At 39.1% G+C, this 22,905-nt stretch overlaps 1 protein-coding gene across 1 annotated transcript in view; it reads right to left on the reverse strand.

Moving 5' to 3' along the window:
• The window catches only part of CACHD1 (cache domain containing 1), a 389,271-nt gene that overhangs the window by 130,077 nt on the left and 236,289 nt on the right, over positions 1 to 22,905 (reverse strand). The window contains exons 11-13 of the mRNA XM_033916184.1: positions 20,069 to 20,192; positions 13,440 to 13,557; positions 3,797 to 3,965 (exon numbers count right to left, since the gene is read on the reverse strand). Coding sequence (XP_033772075.1) covers positions 3,797 to 3,965; positions 13,440 to 13,557; positions 20,069 to 20,192 — 411 coding nt within the window. The remainder of the gene's footprint in view (positions 1 to 3,796; positions 3,966 to 13,439; positions 13,558 to 20,068; positions 20,193 to 22,905) is intronic.

Genomic DNA, 22,905 nt, shown 5'->3' on the forward strand with positions numbered 1-22,905 from the left:
CACCTGAATAACACACTTAAGAGATTGTCTGCAGTTACTGTATCAAGCATGCAAGATGGAAATTAATGCATTTATAGGATTTAAAGAGTATTTCAGCCAACTGTTTGAGGGCCACAATGGAGGACTTTGGGGACCACATGTTGGAGGCTACCTCTGTAAACTACCTGCTGTGGCAGCAGAAACCAGGAAGTGGGGACACTGAATTCTAATATGCAGTGGGTGCCTTGACTGGCTCAAATATTCAGGCCAGTCAGAAGCAAGGCTGGGATCTAGCAGGCATGAGTTTTCTATCTTATTCATAGTCCAGTCATTCCAGGGAGAGTATCCTTTAAGCCATATAGCAAAGCTCCTTCTGAAACCTTGCAGTCATGATTTCTACATCCAGCCAGTAATTATGCTGCTCCACAAGGACCATGATTCCCTGTATTTCCTACTCTCACCTGCAACAGGCTGAGAGTGCTATATACACAGAATCCCACCTTGGCTGACCTGAGCTGGAAATCAAATTCAGGTGCATCTTGAAGGCAGTGCACAGTACTGTCATTTTCTAGCTTCCTAGTTTATATTCAGGAGGTAAGACAGGAATAGGAGTTCAATATTGGAAGCATCCCTTCCTGATTCCACCCTGGTTTGCATCTTCTCAAACAGCAATTGCAATGAGTCCAGAGATTCTGATGTAAATCCTCTTCACTTTTCACTTGATTTTCTCATTAGCCAAATTTTATAAATTTTAGCTCAGTTTGGCTAAGACAACTTACTTCTCTTCCTCCTTTAAGTGAAACACTAATCCCTTCAGACATTTAAAATATGCAACCCATCTATCATATATACTCAAATATAAACCTATCCAAATATAAATTGAGGTACCAGTTTTGCCCTCCTTTTAAGGGAAAAATGGTAACTCGAATATAAACCGAAGGTTATATTCTACCATTCCTCCCTTGTGATGCCCTACTACCCTCTCTCCTAGTAGTCTTACCCTTCCACCACTGCTGCAAGCCTCCCCCGGGAACCGGCAGACTTTTGCTGGCCTCACGAGACTGCTGCTAGAAATCCCAGTAGCCATTTTTATTGTGAAGGAAGACTGGACAGGAGCAAATGGGAATCGCTCCTACCCCAACGTGCTGCTAGACCACCAGGAAATTGCGGTAGGCCTGCGTGAATATCAGTCTTGCTTGCTAGGGAGGGAGAGAGCGCTGACAATCCGGTGGTGTGTACATAGGGGTGCGGGTGTTCCTTTAGCTTGGGAGGGAGCAGTAGCTGATGTTCTGATGGGAGGGGTGGACGTGGATGCAAGACTTACTCTTGCTTGAGAGGAAGGGAACACTAGCTGGGGATGGGGATGCACTGATTGTGGCAGCAAAAGTCTGCCTGTTCAAAGGGATTGTTGCAGCAGTAGAAGGGGAAGACTCTAATATAAACCAAGACCCTCATTTTTGGACCATTTTTTGATCCACAAATCTCAGTTTATATATGAGTATATACAGTAATTCTCTATGAGATCCCTTCTTCAAAACTCTCTCCTGATCAGTTTGCTGCTGACTTTGCTGATAAGTCCTTGTCCTTACAGCTTTACCTCCCCATCTCTGGGCAATTCTTTTGCATGTTCCTTTTCCTCACCTGAACCCTCCAATACTGTCTTTTCTTTTACATTGATTTCATTTAGTTCCCTTACAAATTTTACTCTGCCTTTCAGACTCAATTTGAAAAATAGAGTTACTAGCCTAACATCCTTTTCTACTATCACTGACCCCTTACCAATTTTCTTTCTTAAACAGAGTTAACTTTATCTTCCTCTATTCTTTTAATTCTCCATATCAGTTTTTGAACTGGCATGGCAATGAATAGAAACAGACTCTTATTTTCCTTCTCCTGTAATCATCCAAATTAGATCTCCTCCTTCCAATTACTGCCCCATCTCAGTTCTTCCCCTTATTGCTATAATTGCTGAAATACTTGTTTCCCAATTATCTTCCTTTTTTGACAAGACTAATTTTTTCACCCCAAGCAAACTGGTTTCTATCATCATTATTCTACTGAATCTACTCAACTTTGGTGGATTTCATCAGATTATTATTTTTCTATGGATCTGTCTGTGGCTTTTGACCTGATTAACCATTCAATTCTAAACTAGCATTTCTCTAACTATCATAAATTTAGTACAGTACTGCTTTTTCTTGTATTTGTTCTATCTTAATCACCTCACATTTAAGTTTTCCTGGTCTCATTGGCTCTCCTCCCCTTTACCCATCTCTGTTCTAGTATTCCCCAGTGTTACATGCTGGGTCTACTATTGTTCAATGCTTTCCTTACTCCTCTTGCTGGTTTACTGCAGTCTCTTGGCTTTACACTGTCTATGCTGATGAAATTCAGCTTCTCCTTCCACTTGACCAATATTCTCCAGTCCATATCTATTTTGTCTTCCATGTTTGATCAAATCTTTGGCTAATTCTCAATCATCAGAAGTTAAACAATAATCTATTATTCTCTTCTCCTGGTGCTCCGTATTCACTTCTCCCTTTCTGCCTTTTACTGAGTCCTATCTTCCCTTGAAGGTCTGTCAAGGTTCTTGAATTAATCCTTTATAAGAATCTTAATTTTGAGTAGCAATTTCCTCTGTAGTTCAGAACTGTTTTATACTCATGGTATCACATCCCAGCCTTTCTTCTAGCTAATCTGGATAATTTATTCGGTTCATTCTCTTCTGGAAACCTCCTTTTCGAGGACTCTGATTCTTGTACTTGTGATTGTTAAGCTTGACTATTGAAATTATTTATGCCAGGGCCTTCCTTGCCATCAGCTTCAAACTATACAACATACTATTCGATTACTCTTTAATAAGGGTAAGTATGATCATTTCACTCCCCTTCTGGTGTCTGAAAATTGGCTGCCTGTAGCTTAGAGAATTCCTTCAAGATTCTTATCATTGCATTTCATGCTTATTACTCAGGTCTATCCCATATTTCATTCAGATTTCTTTATTCCTTACCAGGGCATGTCTGATTTTACTCATCACTACAATTTAGAAAAGTGCTTAATACACATTTGTACGTGTAAACTTTCTCCATTGTTGAGTTTTTGTATGATTGCTTACTAGTTTGTTTTATTTGTGATGTACTGTTGTTAAATGTTTTATGTTTGTTTTAACATTTTATGTATATTTTTATTATGTTAGCTACCTAGGAGTAGGAGTATAAAATTTTAAAATAAATATTGAGTTTTATTCCTTTCGCTCCTCACAAAATAACCTAACTACTCTTCCCTCTTACAATAAGATAAAATTGAACTATACATGTGATGTTTGTTTCAGTGCCCTGGCTCCCAACCTCTGCAATAACCTCTCTTTGGACATTTGGATGGATCAGTCCTTTAAAAAGTTAAAATGTTGCTCAAAGCTTTTCTTTAAACAAGTATTTCCTCCTGTTAAACTTCTGTCATCCTGGGTTTCCTGATTTTCCCTAGCTCATTATTTCCTTAGGTATCTGGTGTTTCTTCTTTCCCTTTGAAATATCATTTCTTTATCTTTTGCTTTATTCTATATCTTGCCTTCCTAAATCCTTCCTTTCCCTCCCAGTAGTCCTGATAATTTTTTCTATATCATAAACTGAACTACAATTAGGTTTTGGCCAGGTACTAGTGACCTAGATTGGCCTTTGTGAGAATGGGCTACTGGGTATTATGGACCCAGCAAGGCTATTCTTATGTTCTTATGATGGCAGGAAAAGACCATATAGCCTATTCAGTTTTTCCATCCAATCCTATAGATCAGTTTTCACAGAATGAATATCTGTCTTACCTAGGGTAGCAAGCTGTTTGAAATGCAGGCAAGCACTAGGCTGGCCAAGCAGATCGAGTCGGTGATACAGCAGCTTACTACTGGGTACAGTGTTCAGATTCTTCAGTTGCTTGACAGGTATCTCAGGATGTATCACTACTATACAGAGGATAAAGGAAGTATCCTGAATCTAAAAAATAAACATAGTAAGATTACACTTATAGCTCATTATCTGTATGCAGGGCATGCAACATGCAGAGATGGTCTCCAAAACAGATCCAAAGAAAAAAAACAATCTGTTGTCCTTAACAAGCTGGCTACTTTCTCATAAAATGGCCTAAAGACATAAGTAGTTCATGCTTGAAAAGCTCTGTTCCATAATTTCTGAAAAGATGGAATGGTAAAAAGAGATTCTGTTCTTACCTTGATAATATCTTTTCCAATAGATGGGGATGTTATGCTGAACTATAGGGTTATCCATCTGTGCTCACGATCATATTGCAGAAGATGTCAATCACAGCTTTTCAACTCCTCCTCCTTCTCCACTGTCTCTGCTACCCTCTTCAGTTCACACCAAAGCTAGTAACACCCTTACAGAAGAAGACAGGAGAAGAAGGGATTCGGGGAATTCCCAAGAAACAGAAGTCTGATCTGCTCACATGCAGTTAAAACAATCAATGAAACTAAACTAAACCTTAGATTTATAGACTGGGTCATCTTCATGTAATAAAGCTCGACTCGGTTTACATCAATTAACAAAATATAGAAAAGAACATGAATTTACAATTTAGTAAATAATCATGATTTTAAGTTTTTACAAAAAAGTTGAAATGAACCTAATTCTCTTAACTTTACAGGACTATCATTATATATTTCTGTTAGTTTGAAAGGATTAGATTTCCCCAATTTACCAGTAAAAATAATTTCTTTAAGAGAAGGAAAAGACAGTTTGAATTTTTGCATGGTCTTAACAAGACCCAGTCTTTAAAAGTTCCAAGAAAGAGGTACAAGTGAGGAACATATGCCAAATAGAATCTTGAAAGTAGAACAGGAACATTTGAAAAGTATCCTGGAGAATATCGGAAGCCAATGAAGTTTGACTAGTAGTGGAGATACATGTTCAAATTTACCCTTGCTAAAAATCAACCTAGCCGCGGTATTCTGAATCAACTGGAGCCTCTGCAAGCTAGTTTTGGTTACACTTAAATAGACTGAATTACAATAATCTAACCAAGAAAGGATGATGGATTGGACTAGAACAGAGAAATGCTGCTGGTGAAAACAGTACCTGATTCTCCTCAACATGTGAAGACTGAAAAAGCATTTTTTTTTTTTTTTTTACTAAAGAGTTAATTTGTTCATTGAATGAAAGGGAGGAGTCTAAGATGACACCCAAAATTTTGGAAGAAAAGTCAATTTGCAGAGAAATACTTGACAGCAAGGAGACAGAAGAAGGTGATCCAATTTTGGGCCGAGCCATAAGAGTTTAGTTTGGGTTTCATTTAATTTCATTTGAACAGAGAATGCCCAAACTTGTAGATTTGCTATACACTAAGTTATGTCAGAGGACAGATTTGAAAGACTTGAATCTACCTTGAGGAGGATGAAAATATCGTCTGCATAAATGTAAAGGGATTCAAAAATCAATGTATCAAAGTATTTCAAAGTAGTCATATCAATATTAAAAAGGATGGGAGTCAAGGGTGAACCCTGTGGTACCCCACACGATGGCTTCCAAGGGGAAGAGAATATACCATCCATGTTTACAGTGTACGATCGTAATTGTAAAAAGTTGGAAAACCAGCGTAAAACTGAATGATCTAGACCTATTTCTGAAAGCAGGTAAGTCAAAATGTCGTGATGAACAATATTGAAAGCTGCAGACAAATCAAATTGTAACAAGATGGCAAATTTTTTCCTCACATGTAGCTGCTGAACCTGTGAGAATAGAGAGATGAGGAACATTTCGGTACTGTAATTTGGTCTAAACCCATGCTGGTTCAGCAGAAGGACAGAGAATCTCTCCAAGTAAATGGAGAGCTGATTGGAGACTATAGATTTCAACATTTTAGTTAACAGCAGTATATTTGCAATTGGTCTATAGTTTAATGGGATAGTTGGATCTAGATCGGCTTTTTTTTTAGCAGGGTGTAAAAACAATATGGTCCATATCAGAAGAAAAGAACCTAGTTTCCAAGGTAAAATTTATAAGATCAGTTAGCCATGTGAGAACTTGTGCAGAGACTCTCTTGTATAGGTAAGAGGGGATAAGATCTAGTGTGCATTTGCATTTCCTCAATTTATGGCAAAGTTGTAGGATCTGTGTTTCAGTTACCAGCTCAAAAGTAGTCCAAGTACGGTCTACAGGAATACCAGATGTATTCATGTCGAAGACCGGAGAGAGATCATAAAAATTTACTGCAGGAAAAGAGTCTCTTATAAGGGATGCTTTTTCATTGAGAAATTTTGCTAAAGCTTCTGCTTCTGGGAAAGAAGAGTGTAGCGGCTTTTCAATGGTATTTGTTAAACAGCACCAAATATTAAAAAGAGTATTACTTTGATTCTTTGACCTGACAATTTTATTTCCATAATAGTTTATCCTAGTCTTTTTTTAATACTGTTATTGTAATTTTTTTATATTATTTATCCATACTGGTTTATCTGCAAGAGATTTAGATTTTTTCCATTTACGTTCCCATATTCTGCAGTTTTGTTTCAGTTCTCTATGATGAGGCAAATACCATGGTGCTTTAAGTATATGAGATGGTTTTAGATGTTTGAGGGAGCAAGAGAGTTAAAAGTAGTCTCAAATATTTTCACCCAATTATTCCAACAGAGTTCTATTGAATCGGTTCTGGAAAAAGAGGACAATTGATTCAAAAATTGGGACCAAAACTGCTCACAGTTGATTTTCTTGCAAATAGTTATGGTTTTGGGGTTTTTTTGTAACTGGTCCTGAATATGAGACAAAGATAGGAAGGCATAATTCACAGAGAAAATGGTCCGACCAGGGAATTTGTTACCATTGGATGTCATCTAATACTATCTTATAGTTAGTAAGATCTAAGTAACTGATAATGTCCAGTAGTTAGGAAAAGCCATAGGAAGTAAAACCCTAAAGAACGGAGAAAGTTTTTGAACTCTAAAGCATCCTTGTTTGTACTGTCATCAAGATGGAGATTAATATTGCCAATCACTAATAGTCTTTGAAATTTTAGTGAGGCATTCATTATAGTCTCTAGCACTAGTTCAGAAGACCTACTCCAAGGAATTGGGGGACAATATAATAACAGGATACCCAATGGAAAGTGTAGCAGCTTGTCCTTAAAGGATGCAAGCATAAACTCTAATGATGGATCGCTAACTTTCTCAAATAATTGCACATCAAAGAATGATTTAAAAAGGAGTGCTAAGCTCCCTCCTTTTCGGTTATTTCTGAATGAAAAAGACCATTATAACCCTGCTTACAAAGCTCATTTTTTTGAGTGAATGTATCATCCTTTGCAATCCAAGATTCATTAATACATAACAAGCCAGGGTCTAAATCTAACAACAGATCCTTTATTATTTGTTGCTTGTTGCAAACTGATCTTGCATTACAACATAATACTGGGACTGGAGTAAGGGAATCATTATGGGAACTAGAGAGATTAGCAGTTGGGATGGCTTTAAGACAATTGTAATTACGTACACAGAAGGGTTTCTTGTAGGTATTTCCCACCAATACTGGAATTCTAAGACTAGGACAGATCTCATTATTTAAATTAAAGTCTGGAGAATTGAGTGGAAAAGGTTTAACAATATATATGACATTGATATTTGTAGACAATAGTATGCCAAACAGCAGGAGGAATAGCTCCATATTACCAGCAGTAAGGAACTAAAATGAATGGGCCAGACTACAAGAGAGAAGCACAGGTGAACTGATACTGGCTGTAAGGAACTAAAATGATTGTGCCAAGCTGCAAGAGAGAAGCACTAGTAAGATGGAACAAGTAAGCCAGGCTATAAGAAAAAAGCACTAGTGAGCTGAAACGAGTGAGCCTAGTTGCGAGAGAGAAACACAGAGGGATGAACTGGCTGTGAGGTACAAAAATGATTAAGCCAAACTACAAGAGAAAAGTACGAGTGAGCTAAGGCGGTAGTAAAACTAAATGGAGACAATAAGAATTCTAGCAATATATGACTAGAATGGATGAGAGAGGTAAGTTAACTGAAACTATCCTTCAGAAGAAAGTATGTCACAATGTTAAAGTTCAATAAAATCAGGAGTAAAAGTGCCAAGAATAAAAAGCACCAAACATGAAATGTAGAAAGAAGAGCAGGCTCACACACCGGGATGAAATGAAGAAACAGTAATGTAGTTAACACATTAACAAGCCTCTGAGAGGAACAATGAATTCAATAAAATATAAGTCAAGTAAAAAATATACACAACCTGAACATTTATGAAGCTCAACCATTTCTCCCTTGTAATCCTACAAGTATAAACAGACTCTTCCTAATCCAATTGTCTGACTGATAGTAAAATCTTAGCTATAGAGCTGACCATTAAGTTTGAGTCAGAAAACAAGTGCATCAGATAAATTGATGGGCAGGAGGTTCAGCATAGCATTCCTATCTTTTGGGAAAGATATTATCAAGGTTTTTCCAGTGCAATAGGAATGGTATGCTGAATCATAGGGATAACGTACCTAAGCAGCCCCCAAACTCTAGAGTCAGATAGATAAACCTGCTTGTAGTACTGAGAATCCAAAAGCGGCATCCTCCTGTGCTACTATGTCCACCCTGTAGCTAGGGAAGATTTTTCTTATCAGTTCATATTGTCCTTGTATAGTGCACAGGGGCCACACAACTATAGGTCCGAGCACTCCCGAACCCAGAATTGTGCCGCAGATTCTTAGGGCGTGCACAGGTGACCCACCAGGTAACCAATCAGAACTGATCTAGCAGGGGTTTTTTGGTCACGCAGAAGAATAATGAATAGAGTTCTTGTAAAAGGTCCTCAAGAGACAGCCAGATGTGCCAAGATGATAACAGCACAAAGCTCTGTTCATAGCAATGGTTGGGAAGCTGCCTCTCCTCTACAAATTCACATGACAACAGTGTTTCAACAATAGTAGATGTCCTTGGCTGTGCACACACAGATATTGTAAACACATCCAGAATGCTTCAGGACAGCAAAGATGGTTCTTGGCCTAAGTTTCAGGCCTGCAGGGTTCCCAAAAGGTAAAGCAGGAATCACCCCTACACTTCCCTCCATTCCCAACAGTAGAGCTGGTCCTGACAACCTCCTCCTTCCCTCTATTCCCGAAGCAGCAAAGCCAGTCCTGACAACCCTCCTCCCTCACTCACCTGATGACTTAGCAGCAGCCGGCAAGCAGAGGAAGCGTTGGTAAACAGCTGACTTCTGGCCAGCCCTGACAGAGCCTTTCCTCTCCCTCTCTCCCTTCCTTACCTGAAGCGCAGTCAGTCAGCAGGAGGCAGCCTCAAAACAGGCTGCTTGCGGTCAAACCTGGCAGGGCCTTTCCTCTGATGTATCAGAAGTGAAACATCAGAGGAAAGGTCCTACCGGGGCTGGTTGCGAGCAGCCTGTTTTGAGGCAGCCTCTTAATGACTGGCTGCACTTCAGTTACGGAAAGGGGACGGAGGGAGGGAGTGAGGGGGTTCACGGCTCAGGACCGCTGACTGCTTCTGCCAATAAGGGGTTTGAGGGAGGGAAGAGGGCTTTGCGGCTCAGGACTACTGCCACGCTGGTGATTCGGGATGGGAAGGAGGGGGCTTCATCTCTCAGCTGCTTTAGGGCTTGGGGACTTGAGGGAGAGAGGAGGGATTTGCAGTTTAGGATGCTGCCACACTGATGCTTTGGGTTGGGAGATGGAGATCGCGGCTTAGGACTGCTGCTGCTTGTAATTCTTTGGGGTTTGAGGGAAGGAGGGGGAGGGGGAGGGGTTGTGATTCAGGATCACTGCCGCTTCGGGGGACATTTTTTGCCAGTAATATTTTTGCCAGTTGGATGAGAGTGCCGGTTAACCAAGACTCGGTTAACTGTGGTTCTACTGTACATAAATTTCAGTGTTTGTTGTTTCTTGTGAAGTACCTACCATTTAAATTAGTTTTAACTATAAGGTTTTAGTTCTTTCTACTGTGACCTCTACCTCCTTGGCTTCCCATTCATTTCCAAATTCAAACTCCTCTTACTGACCTACAAATGCACTCACTCAGCTGCCCCTGACTATCTCTCTTCACTTATCTGCCTTTATGATTCCCACTCCCCCCTCCCCCCCCCCCCATGAGCTCTGCTCAGTTGGTAAATCCCTCCTATCTGTGTCCTTCTCTTCAACTGCCAACTTCAGATGCCATCCCTTCTACCTTGTTGCACCATATGCTTGGAACAAGCTGCCCGAATCCCTACAGAGGGCTCAGTCTCTGGCAGTGTTCAAGGCCGTTTAAAAGCCCACCTCTTTGAGAGTGCTTTTGACTCCTCTCACCTTGTCTGTCCAAGTTAGATTGTAAGCTCTTCTGAGCAGGGACCATCTATAAATGTCAAAATGTACAGCACTGCGTAAGCCTTTCAGCGCTATATAAGTGATAAATAGTAGTACAGTGTGTGCTGGTTGTCATGTGATACCCAAGCAGTCTCTCAGAATGGGCAGAGATACAAAAATATTATCTATGCATGATTTTCCTCTATGGGTTCATTTACTAATGGTTATTATGCAGCAACACTGTTATTAAATGTATTCTGCCACAATGGACGATGTGGCAGATGTATTATGATGATATGATAGACATTACTCGTATATAGATGTATACAATGGGCACTGTGACAGATGATTAGCAAATAACAGTCCCTCACAAAAACCAAATGAATGTCTATAAAATGCCAAAACACTTTATGGCAATATTGAGGGAAAGTCTAAAAACTTTATTCAACTAAATTGTTAATAATAAATTAATTTTTATATGTGAAACAGATGACCCTCAGTTCACAGTGCTTATTTAGAAATGCTCTCATATATGAGCCTTTATACTGGATCAGCCACACTAGGAAATGGTTACTGTGAACTTCAATGGGTCTCTCTGATTTTAGTGTGTTCAAAAAAATTGACATATCATCTACAAATTTAGATAAGTTATTTTGAGAAGGCCTGTTTCATCATACAATTAATGTTGAAGATGGACTGTTTGCGTTTTGAGAATGAGTTAAATGCTACAAATATTGTTATTGGCAATATTCTGGGAATGTGATGTGTTTACGGAAGTGGAGTTTATCTCTTCACAGAACACAAAAATTTTTTTGAACACACTAAAACCAGAGACACGCATTGATGCTCATAGTGACCATTTCTCAGTGTGGAGGGTCCAACAGAAAGGCTCCTATGAGAGAGCATTTGCTTTTCTAAATAGGCACCACAAACTGAGGGTCTTCAGTTTCACATATAAAAATTGATTTTTATTAACTATTTGGCTGACTAAAGTTTCTTAGAATTTTCCCTCAGTATTGCCTTAAAGTTGTTTTGGAGTCTTATATAGACATTCATTTTGTTTTGTGAGGAATTTCTGCCTACACTTTTTTCTTCATGAGGTGTTTAATAAAGCAATAACAATTAGCAAATGATTTATACCCCCTTTTATTAAACTGCAAAAGCAGTTTTTAGCACAGGGAGCCGTGCTGAACACCCCATGCTGCTCCCGACGCTCATAGAGTTCCTATGAGCGTCGGGAGCACCATGAGGCATTCAGCGTGGCTCCCGGCGCTAAAAACTGCTAGCTGCTAGTTTAATAAAAGGAGGTTTAATTTAACAATGTAAGATTCCCCCAGAGAGTAGGGATAGTTGTGCCCTTTTAGGTGCCAACATTTCAAACTGATTAGAGGTGCTAAAACAATACAAATTACTACTCCCTGGACAAAATGAAGGAGCTTGCTCATTTTTTAAATCTCTCAGCACCCAGAGCTGGTTCCTATGGAAAAATCCACTAGGCTGGATAAGTATTAAAAGGTTTGTTTACAAAAGTTAGATAGTTCTAAGTCTAATAGATGCTGGCATTGTCATCTTGATATAGGGACACTGGGATCATCTGTTGTTCTATTGTCCTTTAATACTCAAGTTCTGGAAGTTGATATGGGGACAGATTAATGCTATACTTGAAGCATCGATTCCTTTGCCATATGAGGAAATCATATGTGGGACGATGTTACACCCTCATTGGACATATATAGAGGGCGGCTTTTCCTTATCATGACCAGTGTAGCCATACAAATGATTACAAGCAAATGAAAGAACTGGGATCGCCTTAACTTTAATTTTTGGTGGGCAAGTTTATGCTTAACTTATAGATTTGAAAAAATGAACGCAGATATAATGGGTCATACTAAAATATTTAAGTTAATCTGGGGCCCTTTGATATCTTTTATGGATGCGTTGTAATTGGGTTTTTTTCCTCTGATCCTGTTGGTATATTGCACACACACCCAGGGGGAGGGAAGGTGGGAGAGGGATATTTATGTCATGGTTTTATTCTCTTGCAAGGTATTGATTGGGTGAGGGGGGGGGGGTTCTTATCTTGCTGTGGGGATTTTGATTGATTATAAATGCATATATGAATATTGTTGTTTGTGTAGATATTGTACTGCATTTTTGTTAACTTTGGAAAATTAATAAAGATTTAAACAAACAAAAAAAGGATAATCAACTGAAATTTTAAGCAAAAGTTATCACAAAGTTAAATTCACTAAAAATATAATGCTCTGAAAAATATAATTTAAATTACAAATAGCATTCTTCTCCAAGAATCATGTCTGTAACTTCTTTGTTTTGTAGCAACAATCCCTTTTTGTTACAACTCAAGTCAGCTGAATTACTGGTACATATTTAATTTTTCTTTATTTAAAAAAAACAAAAAACAAAAAAGTCATATTTTTTTCTTAGTATCAACTTTATTTTCACACTTTAAATATTCACTCTGTTTTCTTTTCACAAGATTTGACACGGGGTCCTTATATTTAAGCTGTGAGAATAAATGGTATTAGTATGTTCCTGTGTGGGTTTTTCTAGTTTTCTATGGCCATTTTTACTGCAGCAGTAAAATGGCCAATGTTTCAGTTTTTGCTATTAATGGCCATGTGCTAATGTTGTTAATGCAGCCCTTAAAAAATTTGTCATGTAAGTTAATGCACGGTAATGTAGTTATGCTAACTAATGGCATGAAAGCCTACTCTCTATTCTCCCCAGACAAAACCCCTCCAAAAAAATAAAATAAAATATATTTTCTAGCATATTGTTAGTGCGTGCATGATAATACCCTTTAAAAGTCTTCAAAAAATTCAAGCTTAACTTTAGATAAGAGTTTCTCAAAACATCCGTTTTCCTTCTGCATTCTTGGTAATATTTTCTCCACATTATTTGTTTCCCCCCCAGAACATTTTAATTCTCTTTCTCTGCTCCATTTTAGTTCACAAATCTTAGAATACTCTCACTAGAATGAAAATCAGAATAAAAAATTTCCACAAACATGAATGAAAAAAGGAAATACCATGATGTAGAAGGGAAGTAATGTTATACTGAAATTCTAACAAAAACAGAGAATGTTCAAGTTATATCTTAGAAATGATAGATTCCAAAGGCCAAACAGTCAAGACAGAGCTTTTGCTGTCACTTACCATTTTCCAGGCATAGCTAACATTGTAGGCTTCCTTTCCTGTCTCTCTCAGCTTGTTCACATGCCAGGAGAGTGAAGAATTTACTGGAACTGTAATAATCTGACTGCCCAGAGGGAGGCTATAATGGCAACAAATGAAATGAGACATTTCACTAATTTAAAAAAAATATGCATGGCAAAAGGAATTCGTGTCATGATGTTATTGTGTGAATGCCAGATTAGGATAGATTGTAAACACAGGGACAAAACACCCCAATATGACTGCTACACCAGGAGTAGATAAGGTTTCCAAGTTTATTTAAAATTTGATAAAATAAATTTTTCATAAATTCAAAGCAATGTACAATAATAAAAAACAGAAAAAGAAAAAGGGGAGACAGACAATTTTAGGACAATACTGACAGAAAGGGAGGTATGGGGAAGAACTACAATCGGTATAGGAAAGAGAACGGAAAAAGGGAAAAAAACATAAGGGAGTAACGTAGATGGTGGTATGCCTTCATAAGGGTTGGTGTCCTACTAATACAAAGTTGAATTATTCAAAGGTGTCCCTAAATAGGTAACTTTTTAATTTCCCTTTAAACTTATTAAGGGTTTTTTCATCCCTTACCTAGGCCGGTAACAGGTTCCAAATTTGAAGGTCTGTAACTGAAAAATGTGTATTGCGCCTGGTGTTGATTATTCTCAAGGATGGAATTGTTAGGTTTTTATCCTTAGATTGTAGCATACGAAACGGAATGTAAGGGATAATTACTCTATATAGGAATAGTGGGACATTGAATTGTTGGACGTTAAATGTGATTAACGCCAGTTTATATGTAATTCTGTAATTGATAGGGAGCCAATGTGCATTCCTTAGTAATGTAAATAATAATAATTTATTTTCTTGTATACCGCCCAGTAGTTCTGGGCGGTTCACAACAGGAGAATACCGAGACATTTCAGCACGTGGTACAGTTTCATAGAACACACTATCTATGTACAATCTAAAATTATATAATAAAAGTAATACAATTGTTAAAAACATTCAAGTACAATATTAAAAATTATTAAAAAATTAAAACATACTATGACAATAAGAATAGAAACAAAAGACCTCATTTATTCTTATTTGTCAAATAAATAGGTCTTTAATGATTTCCTAAATGTGAAGTAAGAATTAGATTGAACAATCATCGGACTTAGCCCGGAGTTCATCTTCCCAGCTTGATACTCCAAAGTCCTGTCTAAAAAGGTCTTAAAACGACAGGCCTTTGGAGTAGGGAAGATGAACTTTCCAGAATTTCTAGTTCCTTTTGTTGAATAAGGAAGTTTCAGATAGGGGGACAAATATGAGGGAGATAATCCAAAAAGCACCTTATAACAAATGCATCTGAACTTAAAAAGCACTCTGGCCCCCCACTCTGGCAACCAATGCAACTTGGTATAAAAAGGGCTAACATGATCATACTTTTTAAGATTAAAAATCAGGCAAACTGCATCATTTTGCACCAACCAAGTCTTAATATAATCTTTTTAGGTAATCCCAAATAAATTATATTACAATAGTCTAAAGTTGATAATACAATAGATCGAACCAGTAACTGAAAAGATTCGCTGTCAAAAAACTTTTTAATGATTCTTAATTTTCATAAAAGTGCATAACTTTTTTTTATTAATAAATTTGTATGTTTCCTAAAAGTTAATATGTGATCCAAAGTAACCCCCAGAATTTTCAAATTACACGCTATCTCAAAATTTTGACCCTTCAGTTGGATACTTTTTTCTTGAATTTTCTCATTAGGGCTTGCCAAAAAAAACCTTTTTTTTCATGATTAAGCTTCAACCTAACCTGTAGCATCCATAATTCTACCTTTTCTAAGATTATAGAAATTCGAGTAATCAATTCATTTGAGATGTTCTTACAAGGTACAAGGTGACATGATCAAATTTTACTTTTTTGTAATTATTTTTATGGCGGTATTTTGTATTATTTGTAATCTTCTAATTTCCTTTTGAGCAATACACTTATAGAGTGAATTCCAGTAATCCAATTTTGATATTATCAGGGAGTGTATTAGGGTTTTGGCCTGAATGACACTCTGATGGGTTCTGAGAAATGGAAATGGTTAGTACCCCCTTCCCTGATACCAATATTCTCCTATTTACTCAACAAGAACATTTTACTCACTTTAAAGTTCTTGCTGAGTTATGAGAAACACTTTAAAAAAATTTCATTGCTCGGCTTCCTGAAACAACCATTGCGAAACATGCCCATGTAGAGGCCAGGGTTTGCAACTTTAAACACAAAGATAAGTAAAAACGTTTTTTCCAAATATTTCCAAACCTCTCTCCTTCTCCACCCAGATCTACCTCTCCTTACCAGATATCTCTACTGAAACCCAGGCCTGAGTCTCAACCTGCCCGTCCAACATTGCCGTCCGGATGTCTCACTGCCATCTAAATCTGAAAATGGCTAAAATGGAGCTGATTATCTTCCCATCTAAACAAACCTCCCTGCTCTCTGTCTCTTTGGACAACACTCTCATCCTCCCTGTCTTGTCTGCTCACAATCTAGGGGCCATCTTTGACTCCTCTCTCTCCTTCACCACCCAGATACCACTAAAATCTGCTGCTTTTTCCTCTATAATATTACTAAATTCCAACCCCTTCTCTCTGAGCACACTATCAAAACCCTTATCCATGCCCTTTATCACCTAATGCTTAGATTGCTACAACTCACTACTCTCAGCTCTTCCACTCAGCTATCTTTCTCCCTTTCAGTCCATTCAAAACTCAGCTTCACAATTCATATTCCACAAGAGCCATTAAACTCACGTTACCCCTCTCCTAAAGTCACTTCATTGGCTCCCCATCCATTTCAAATACAGTTCAAGCCCCTCTTATGGACCTAAAAATGCATTCACTCAGCAGCCCCTCATTATCTCTATTCACTTATCTGGCCCTATGTGCTCCCCCCCCCCCCCCATGATCTCCACTTAGCTGGTAGCTCTTTTCTCTCTGTGCCCTTCTCCTCCACTGCCAACTCCAGACTCTGTCCCTTCTAACTTGCTGCATAAGAACATAAGCCGTGCCTCTGCTGGGTCAGACCTGAGGTCCATCACGCCCAGCAGTCCACTCAGGTCCAGGACCTGTATACTAGCCTTCTATCTATACCCTTCTATCCCCTTTTCCTTCAGAAAATTGTCCAATCCCTTCTTGAACTCCAATACCGTATCCTGTCCTAGCACTCCCTCTGGAAGCACTTTCCAGGTATCCACCACCCTTTGGGTGAAGAAGAACTTCCTAGCATTGGTTCTGAATCTGTCTCCTTTTAATTTTTCAGAATGCCCTCTTGTTCTTGTAGTTGTCGAAAGTTTGAAGAATCTGTCCCTCTCCACTTTCTCAATGCCCTTCGTGATCTTATAAGTCTCTATCATATCCCCTCTAAGTCTCTGCTTCTTCAGCGAAAAAAGCCCCAGTCTCTCTAATCTTTCAGCGTATGAAAGGTTTTCCATACCTTTTATCAAACGCCTCGCTCTCTTCTGAACCCTCTCGAGTATCGCCATATCCTTCTTTAGGTACGGCGACCAATATTGGACGCAGTACTCCAGATGCGGGTGCACCATCGCCTGATACAATGGCAGAATAACTTCTTTCGTTCTGCTTGTAATACCCTTCTTGATTATTCCTAGCATTCTATTTGCTTTCTTAGCAGCCGCTGTGCACTGTGCCGATGGCTTCATTGTCATGTCCACTATTACCCCCAAGTCCCTTTCTTGGGAACTCGCACTCAATTGTGTAGCTGTACCTCGGGTTTCTGTTTCCTACATGTAAGACTTTGCATTTCTCTACATTGAACTTCATCTGCCATCTCGTCGCCCACTCCCCTATATGCCTTGAACAACTTTCTCAAACCCTATGGCAGGCTCTTTCTCTGGTATTGTTCAAGTCTATGTTAAAAGCTCACCTCTTTGAGACTGCTTTCAACTCCTAGCTCCTCTCACCATGGATTCTGAATCCTCAACCTTTTATGTCATGTCTGCCTGTCCAAGATAGACAGTAAGCTCTTTTGAGCAGGGACCGTCTATTAAATGTCAAAATGTACAGTGCTGCATATGCCATTCAGCGCTATAGAAGTGATAAATAGTAATAGTAGTGAGTAAGGTTGGGTGAATCTTTAAAACCATTCCGACACCCCCGAATCCCCCAATATTTTTAGAAGAAGACCGGAAAGAGGGGTGGCTCAGACCCTCCTGCTGGCAAGCCAGCTTCTTTTCAAGATAATAACAATAATATTAGCAGTTTATATACCACAGGACCGTGAAGTTCTATGCAGTTTACAATGATTAGAAATGTTACAAATTGAGTGAATAAACAAAGTTACAGATGGAATGAATAAACAAAGTACAGACTTAGTGATTGGTGGTTCTTGCGGTCATTTGTTAAGGACTAAGATTGAATAGGTTGCTTTCCTAAGTATTTCAGGAATAGATGTGTTTTCAGGGGTTTCCTGAATTCTCCATAGATAGTAGGCACAAGCAATTGTTCAAGGTCTTTACCCCATAACGCTGCTTGATGTGTGAGAAGATGTTGATGATGACTTAAATTTACAACCTCTAACCGGTGGAGAAACGAAGTTCAGGTGTGAGCTTCGCTTGTGTCTGTTGGTTGTGAAAGAGAAAAGGTCTGTTATGTATTTAGGGGCTAAGCCATAGAGTACCTTGAAGCAAACCAAACTTGAATTTCACACGTGCCTCCATCGGTAGCCAGTGTAAAAGTTGATAGGAAGGTGTCACGCGATCAAACTTCTTCAGTCCACAAAGTAGTCTAACCGCTGTATTTTGGACTAGTTGCAATCACCGCATGTACTTCTGGGGGAGTGCCAAGTAGGTGATGTTACAATAATCGAGTTGACTCAGAATAAGGGATTGTACTAGAATTCGAAATGATGAGGCATCGAAGTAAGCTCTGATGGACCGAAGAGGGTGTGAAAGATTTTTCTGATCAAGGAGTCTACCTGGTCTTTCATGGTCAGGTTCTGGTCCAGTGTTACACCCAATATCTTCATAGTGGGTTGAATGGGATAACTAAGGTTACTGATGCACATTGGTGCTTTAGTGTCGAGTGGGTATGGCGCTGCTATGAAAATTTTTGTTTTCTCTGAGTTTAGTTTTAGTCTGAATTCGGACATCCATTGCTCCATCCGATTTAATACTTCTGTTGCTTTGGGGGTGACTTCTGAGATAGAGTTGGTGAATGGGATAATTATTGTGAAGTCGTCAGCGTAGCTAAATAGTTTTATTCCCAGCTGGGATAGTTGTGCACCCAATGAGGACATGTAAACATTGAAGAGAAAAGGGGATAGCAGTAATCCTTGTGGCACGCCATATGGATTGCTCCATGTATCTGAGAGATCGTGATTAAAACGGACTTGGTATGTGCGTGATATAAGGAAACCTCAAAACCAGTTCAGTTCTTCTCCTCTGATTCCGATTGCGTCTAGGCATATAACAGTTTTCCATGGTCCACCAAGTCAAAGGCGGAACTCATGTCAAATTGCATGATTAGGGCGTTGAGGCCCTTACTGAACAAGTAGCGCAAATTGTCCAGAATGGCCGCAATTACTGTTTTAGTGCTAAATAGAGGCCTAAAACCAGATTGAGTTTCGTGCAGGAGAGAGAATTGGTCAAGATATTCCATTAGTTGGGTGTGTACCAACCCTTCCATGATTTTTACCATAAATGGAAGATGCTACAGGTCTATAGTTGGTTATTGATGTTGCTGATTCTTTACAATTTTTTGGGATTAGGGTTATTATAATATGACCATTGTTGATGAGGAATTTTCCATTGTATGGGTTATTGGTTAGATAATTCAATAGGGATAATTTAAAGCCTAATGGAGCTGCTTTCATAATCTCTGGGGGACATGAGTCCAGGACACAGTAGGAATTAGAGTATTTGTTATATAATTTGATGTAGTTATTCCAATCTGAGTTGTGGAAGGAACTCCAGATCATATCCGCTGGTATTTCATTTCTTGGTATATCAATTGATTGATGTTCATATGCAGGAATTGTCGAGTAGTTATTTCTTAGGTTTTTGATTTTAAGCCTCCTTCTCGGTGCATCCTGGGATGCACAGAGAGTGGCCTAAGATTCCAATTGGCCAAGATACTAAAGATGCATCAGAGGAAAGGTCCTGCCAGAGCTGGCTGCGAGCAGCCTGTTTTGAGTGCTGCCTTATGCTGACCAGCTGCCGCCTCAGGTAAGGAAGGGAGGGAGGGATGGAATGTGAAGGTTCGCGGCTCAGGACTGCCACCTGCTTCTGCTGCTTCGGGGCTTGAGGGAGAAAGGGGGGCTTGTGGCTCAAGACTACTACTGCTGGTGCTTCAGGAGACTTTTTTCCCGGCGATTTTTTTTGCCAGTTGGGTGAGAGTGCCAGTTAACTGAGATTTTACTGTATCCAAAATTTTATTGAAACTGATCATGATTTGACACTTATGCAGAAAACAAAAATTTGTTAGGGTTTTTTTCTTTTTTACATAGACACAGTGTAGAAACCTAAGCAACATAGGAATAGGAATCTCATGTAACAAAGTGGTAATCCTACTAAAAACAAAATAGAACTTTACTCCATCATATCTTACCTTAAGATGTTCTGGCGAACGAGTTCAAACCTAGGAATATTCTCATAATGTATGATATCAGTGTGGAGGGGTGGCTCTGACAGTAAGTATGGCCTGGTAAGAGATGGATGCATAAGGGTGTATCCTTTGAAAAAAAGAAGAGGGAAAAAAAGCCAAAATCATTCCAAATGCTGGGATGTACTTAATATATAAATCAGCATTTCAACCCAGTTTAGTAGAAGCTGGCTAGACAGAATGATTCCATGTAAGGATATAAAATTACATTTCCTCAAATCAGATGATAACTTTTTAAGAAAAAAGGCACAACAGATCTCATAATACTCATTAAAAACCCTCATTTCTTTTCTGCATGGATAGAATACTATTAAGAAAGATAATTAAGAGAACATGTTTTTTTTATTCACAACCTTTTGATGTGTTTGGAACTTTGAAAAGATTTCACAACAGATCTTGTTCTATATTCTATATATTACTTTATAATATATCATACTATACTTACTTATACTTAATTATATATACTACTTTATATTATACTATTATACTTTGGAGTCATCATGATTTAACCGGGTAGGAACAATTATGGCAACCAGGTTCAGCCTCAATATGATATTCCACATTTTTTGTTCCGTATTTTTCAGAAAGAAAGAAAAAAGTGGAAAAAACACTGAACTAAGGTGTCTTTTTATCAAGCTGCGGTAGAGGTTTAACGCATGTTAAACCGCCTGCTGCACTAGCCGCTAACACCTGCATTGAGTAGACGTTAGTTTTTTAGCCGGCCGCGGGGGTTAGCGTGTGATGAAATGTCCAACGCGCTAACTCCGCTAGCGCGGCTTGATAAAAGGACCCCTAAGTGCATAGCCCTTGATGGAGACTGTCGCAACTTTATTGGTTGGGTTGATAACTTTTCAGTGGCCCCTCGTACTTACCCCTTTATTTTTAAAAAGGGTGGGTACACTTTTATTCATCATCTATCTATTTAAAATGTGATCTATAATTGTAAATAGGGGGTTGATGATTTGCACCTATCCTGTTTTTATAGGAAAGTCCCTAAGAGGTAGGGCTTGCTTTCTACTTTGTTGACCTCTTTTTTTTATATTCAATATGGAAGCATGCCCACAAAATCAAAATAGAAAAACTAAAGGCACTTCTCGGAGACTTCGATCCGGGTTTCTTGTGCATCACTGAATCATAGATTGAAAAAGATGATTTTTTCACACAAAACGAACTTTTCCTCCCTGGCTACTAGGGCCTCTTCTCTCCCAGAATCAACCGGAAAGGAGGAGACCTGGATCTGCATTACAAATCATTCTTCGATGACCAGCTCCTTGAAAAGGGCAGCCATACTTCTTTAGAATTCATGCTAGCTTCAGTTAACGATGAACTTTATCCCTACCCATTAGGTATCCTGTTATTTTACCGCCCACCTACCCCCTGGAACAAATCCTCCAAACTCGTTCTCGAGACCATAACAAGGGCCTTCCTAAAATTCCAGAGACTATTGATCATTGGCGATATTAATCTCCACCTAGATGATAACACCAACAAGGATGCAACTGATTTCAAAGGCTTCCTCACCTCCCTAGGCTTCATTGCTCCTTCGCCCACTCCTACCCACGGTAAGGGGCATACTCTAGACATCATCAGTTTCCTCGACCTGACCGAACACAAAACTTCTGCTGAAGAGGCCCGTTGGGAACATGTCCCCTGGTCTGATCACCTTCTAGGCTCCATCTGCCTTCCCATTTTCATGTCTCACCTTGGCACTCCACCCCGAGCACTAACTCTATTACCTACCGCAAAAAAAATCACAAGTGAATTGTTCTGGTCCCAATTTCTCAACCAACTTCCCCCTTTTCCTAAACATGCCGACCCAGATTCCAATTGGCACAACTGGGTAACTCTTTCTGGGACCACTTACCGTGCTCTTGCCCCTTTTTCTACTAAACCTATCTCTTATTCTCGCAAGGCTCCCTGGTATCTTCCATACCACAGGGAATTGAAGCAAAAATGTCGAGCCCTGGAGCGTAAATGGAAAAAATCGAAATCCCCTTCTGACAGACAATCCTGGAGAGACAATATCAAGTTCTATAACACTGTATTAAAAAAAGCAAGGAAGAATTTCTATGGAGATAAAATCACCAGATCAAAAAACCAAAATAGTACATTCTTCAACATCTGGCGCAACCTATCTTCAAAAAACGACTCCACCTTTCCCCCTTCCCCCCATCCGCAAAAGACCTAACCAAATTTTTCAACGAAAAGATTAGTACCATAAGGAGTTCTTCCCCCCAGCTGTCTCTTACAATTCTCTGCCTCCCAATGACTCCAACCCTATCCCTGCTGATAGATCCTGGACTGCCTTCGAATTCGTATCCGAACCCCAGATCTCTAAACTTTGTCTCAAACTGAAATTCTGCAAATGCATCCTAGATCCTTTCCCATCCTACCTTTACGAAAACATTCCTGCGCAGGCCATCTCCTCCCTTACCAGTCTTATAAATACTGCTCTACTATCGGGCCTGTTCTCCACAGAAATGGGACACATTGCCTTATCCCCTCTTCTGAAAAAAGCCGATCTCGACCCTCCCTTACAATCTAACTACTGCCCCATAGCACATATCCCTCTCCTAACTAAACTGCTAGAGGCCATAGTTGCTACCCAGCTCTTTTCTTACCTAGAGAGATTCTCCATTCTCCACTCCTACCAACACGGCTTCAGACCCAGCTTCAGCACTGAATCCCTCCTAGTTTACCTAATTTCTCAACAACTACATTCTCGTAACAAATTCGCTGTTCTTTTACAATTCGATCTCTCTGCAGCTTTTGATGTCGTCCAC

The sequence above is a fragment of the Geotrypetes seraphini genome, chromosome 12 (genome assembly GCF_902459505.1).
Source record: "Geotrypetes seraphini chromosome 12, aGeoSer1.1, whole genome shotgun sequence".
Classification (NCBI taxonomy): Eukaryota; Metazoa; Chordata; class Amphibia; order Gymnophiona; family Dermophiidae; genus Geotrypetes; species Geotrypetes seraphini.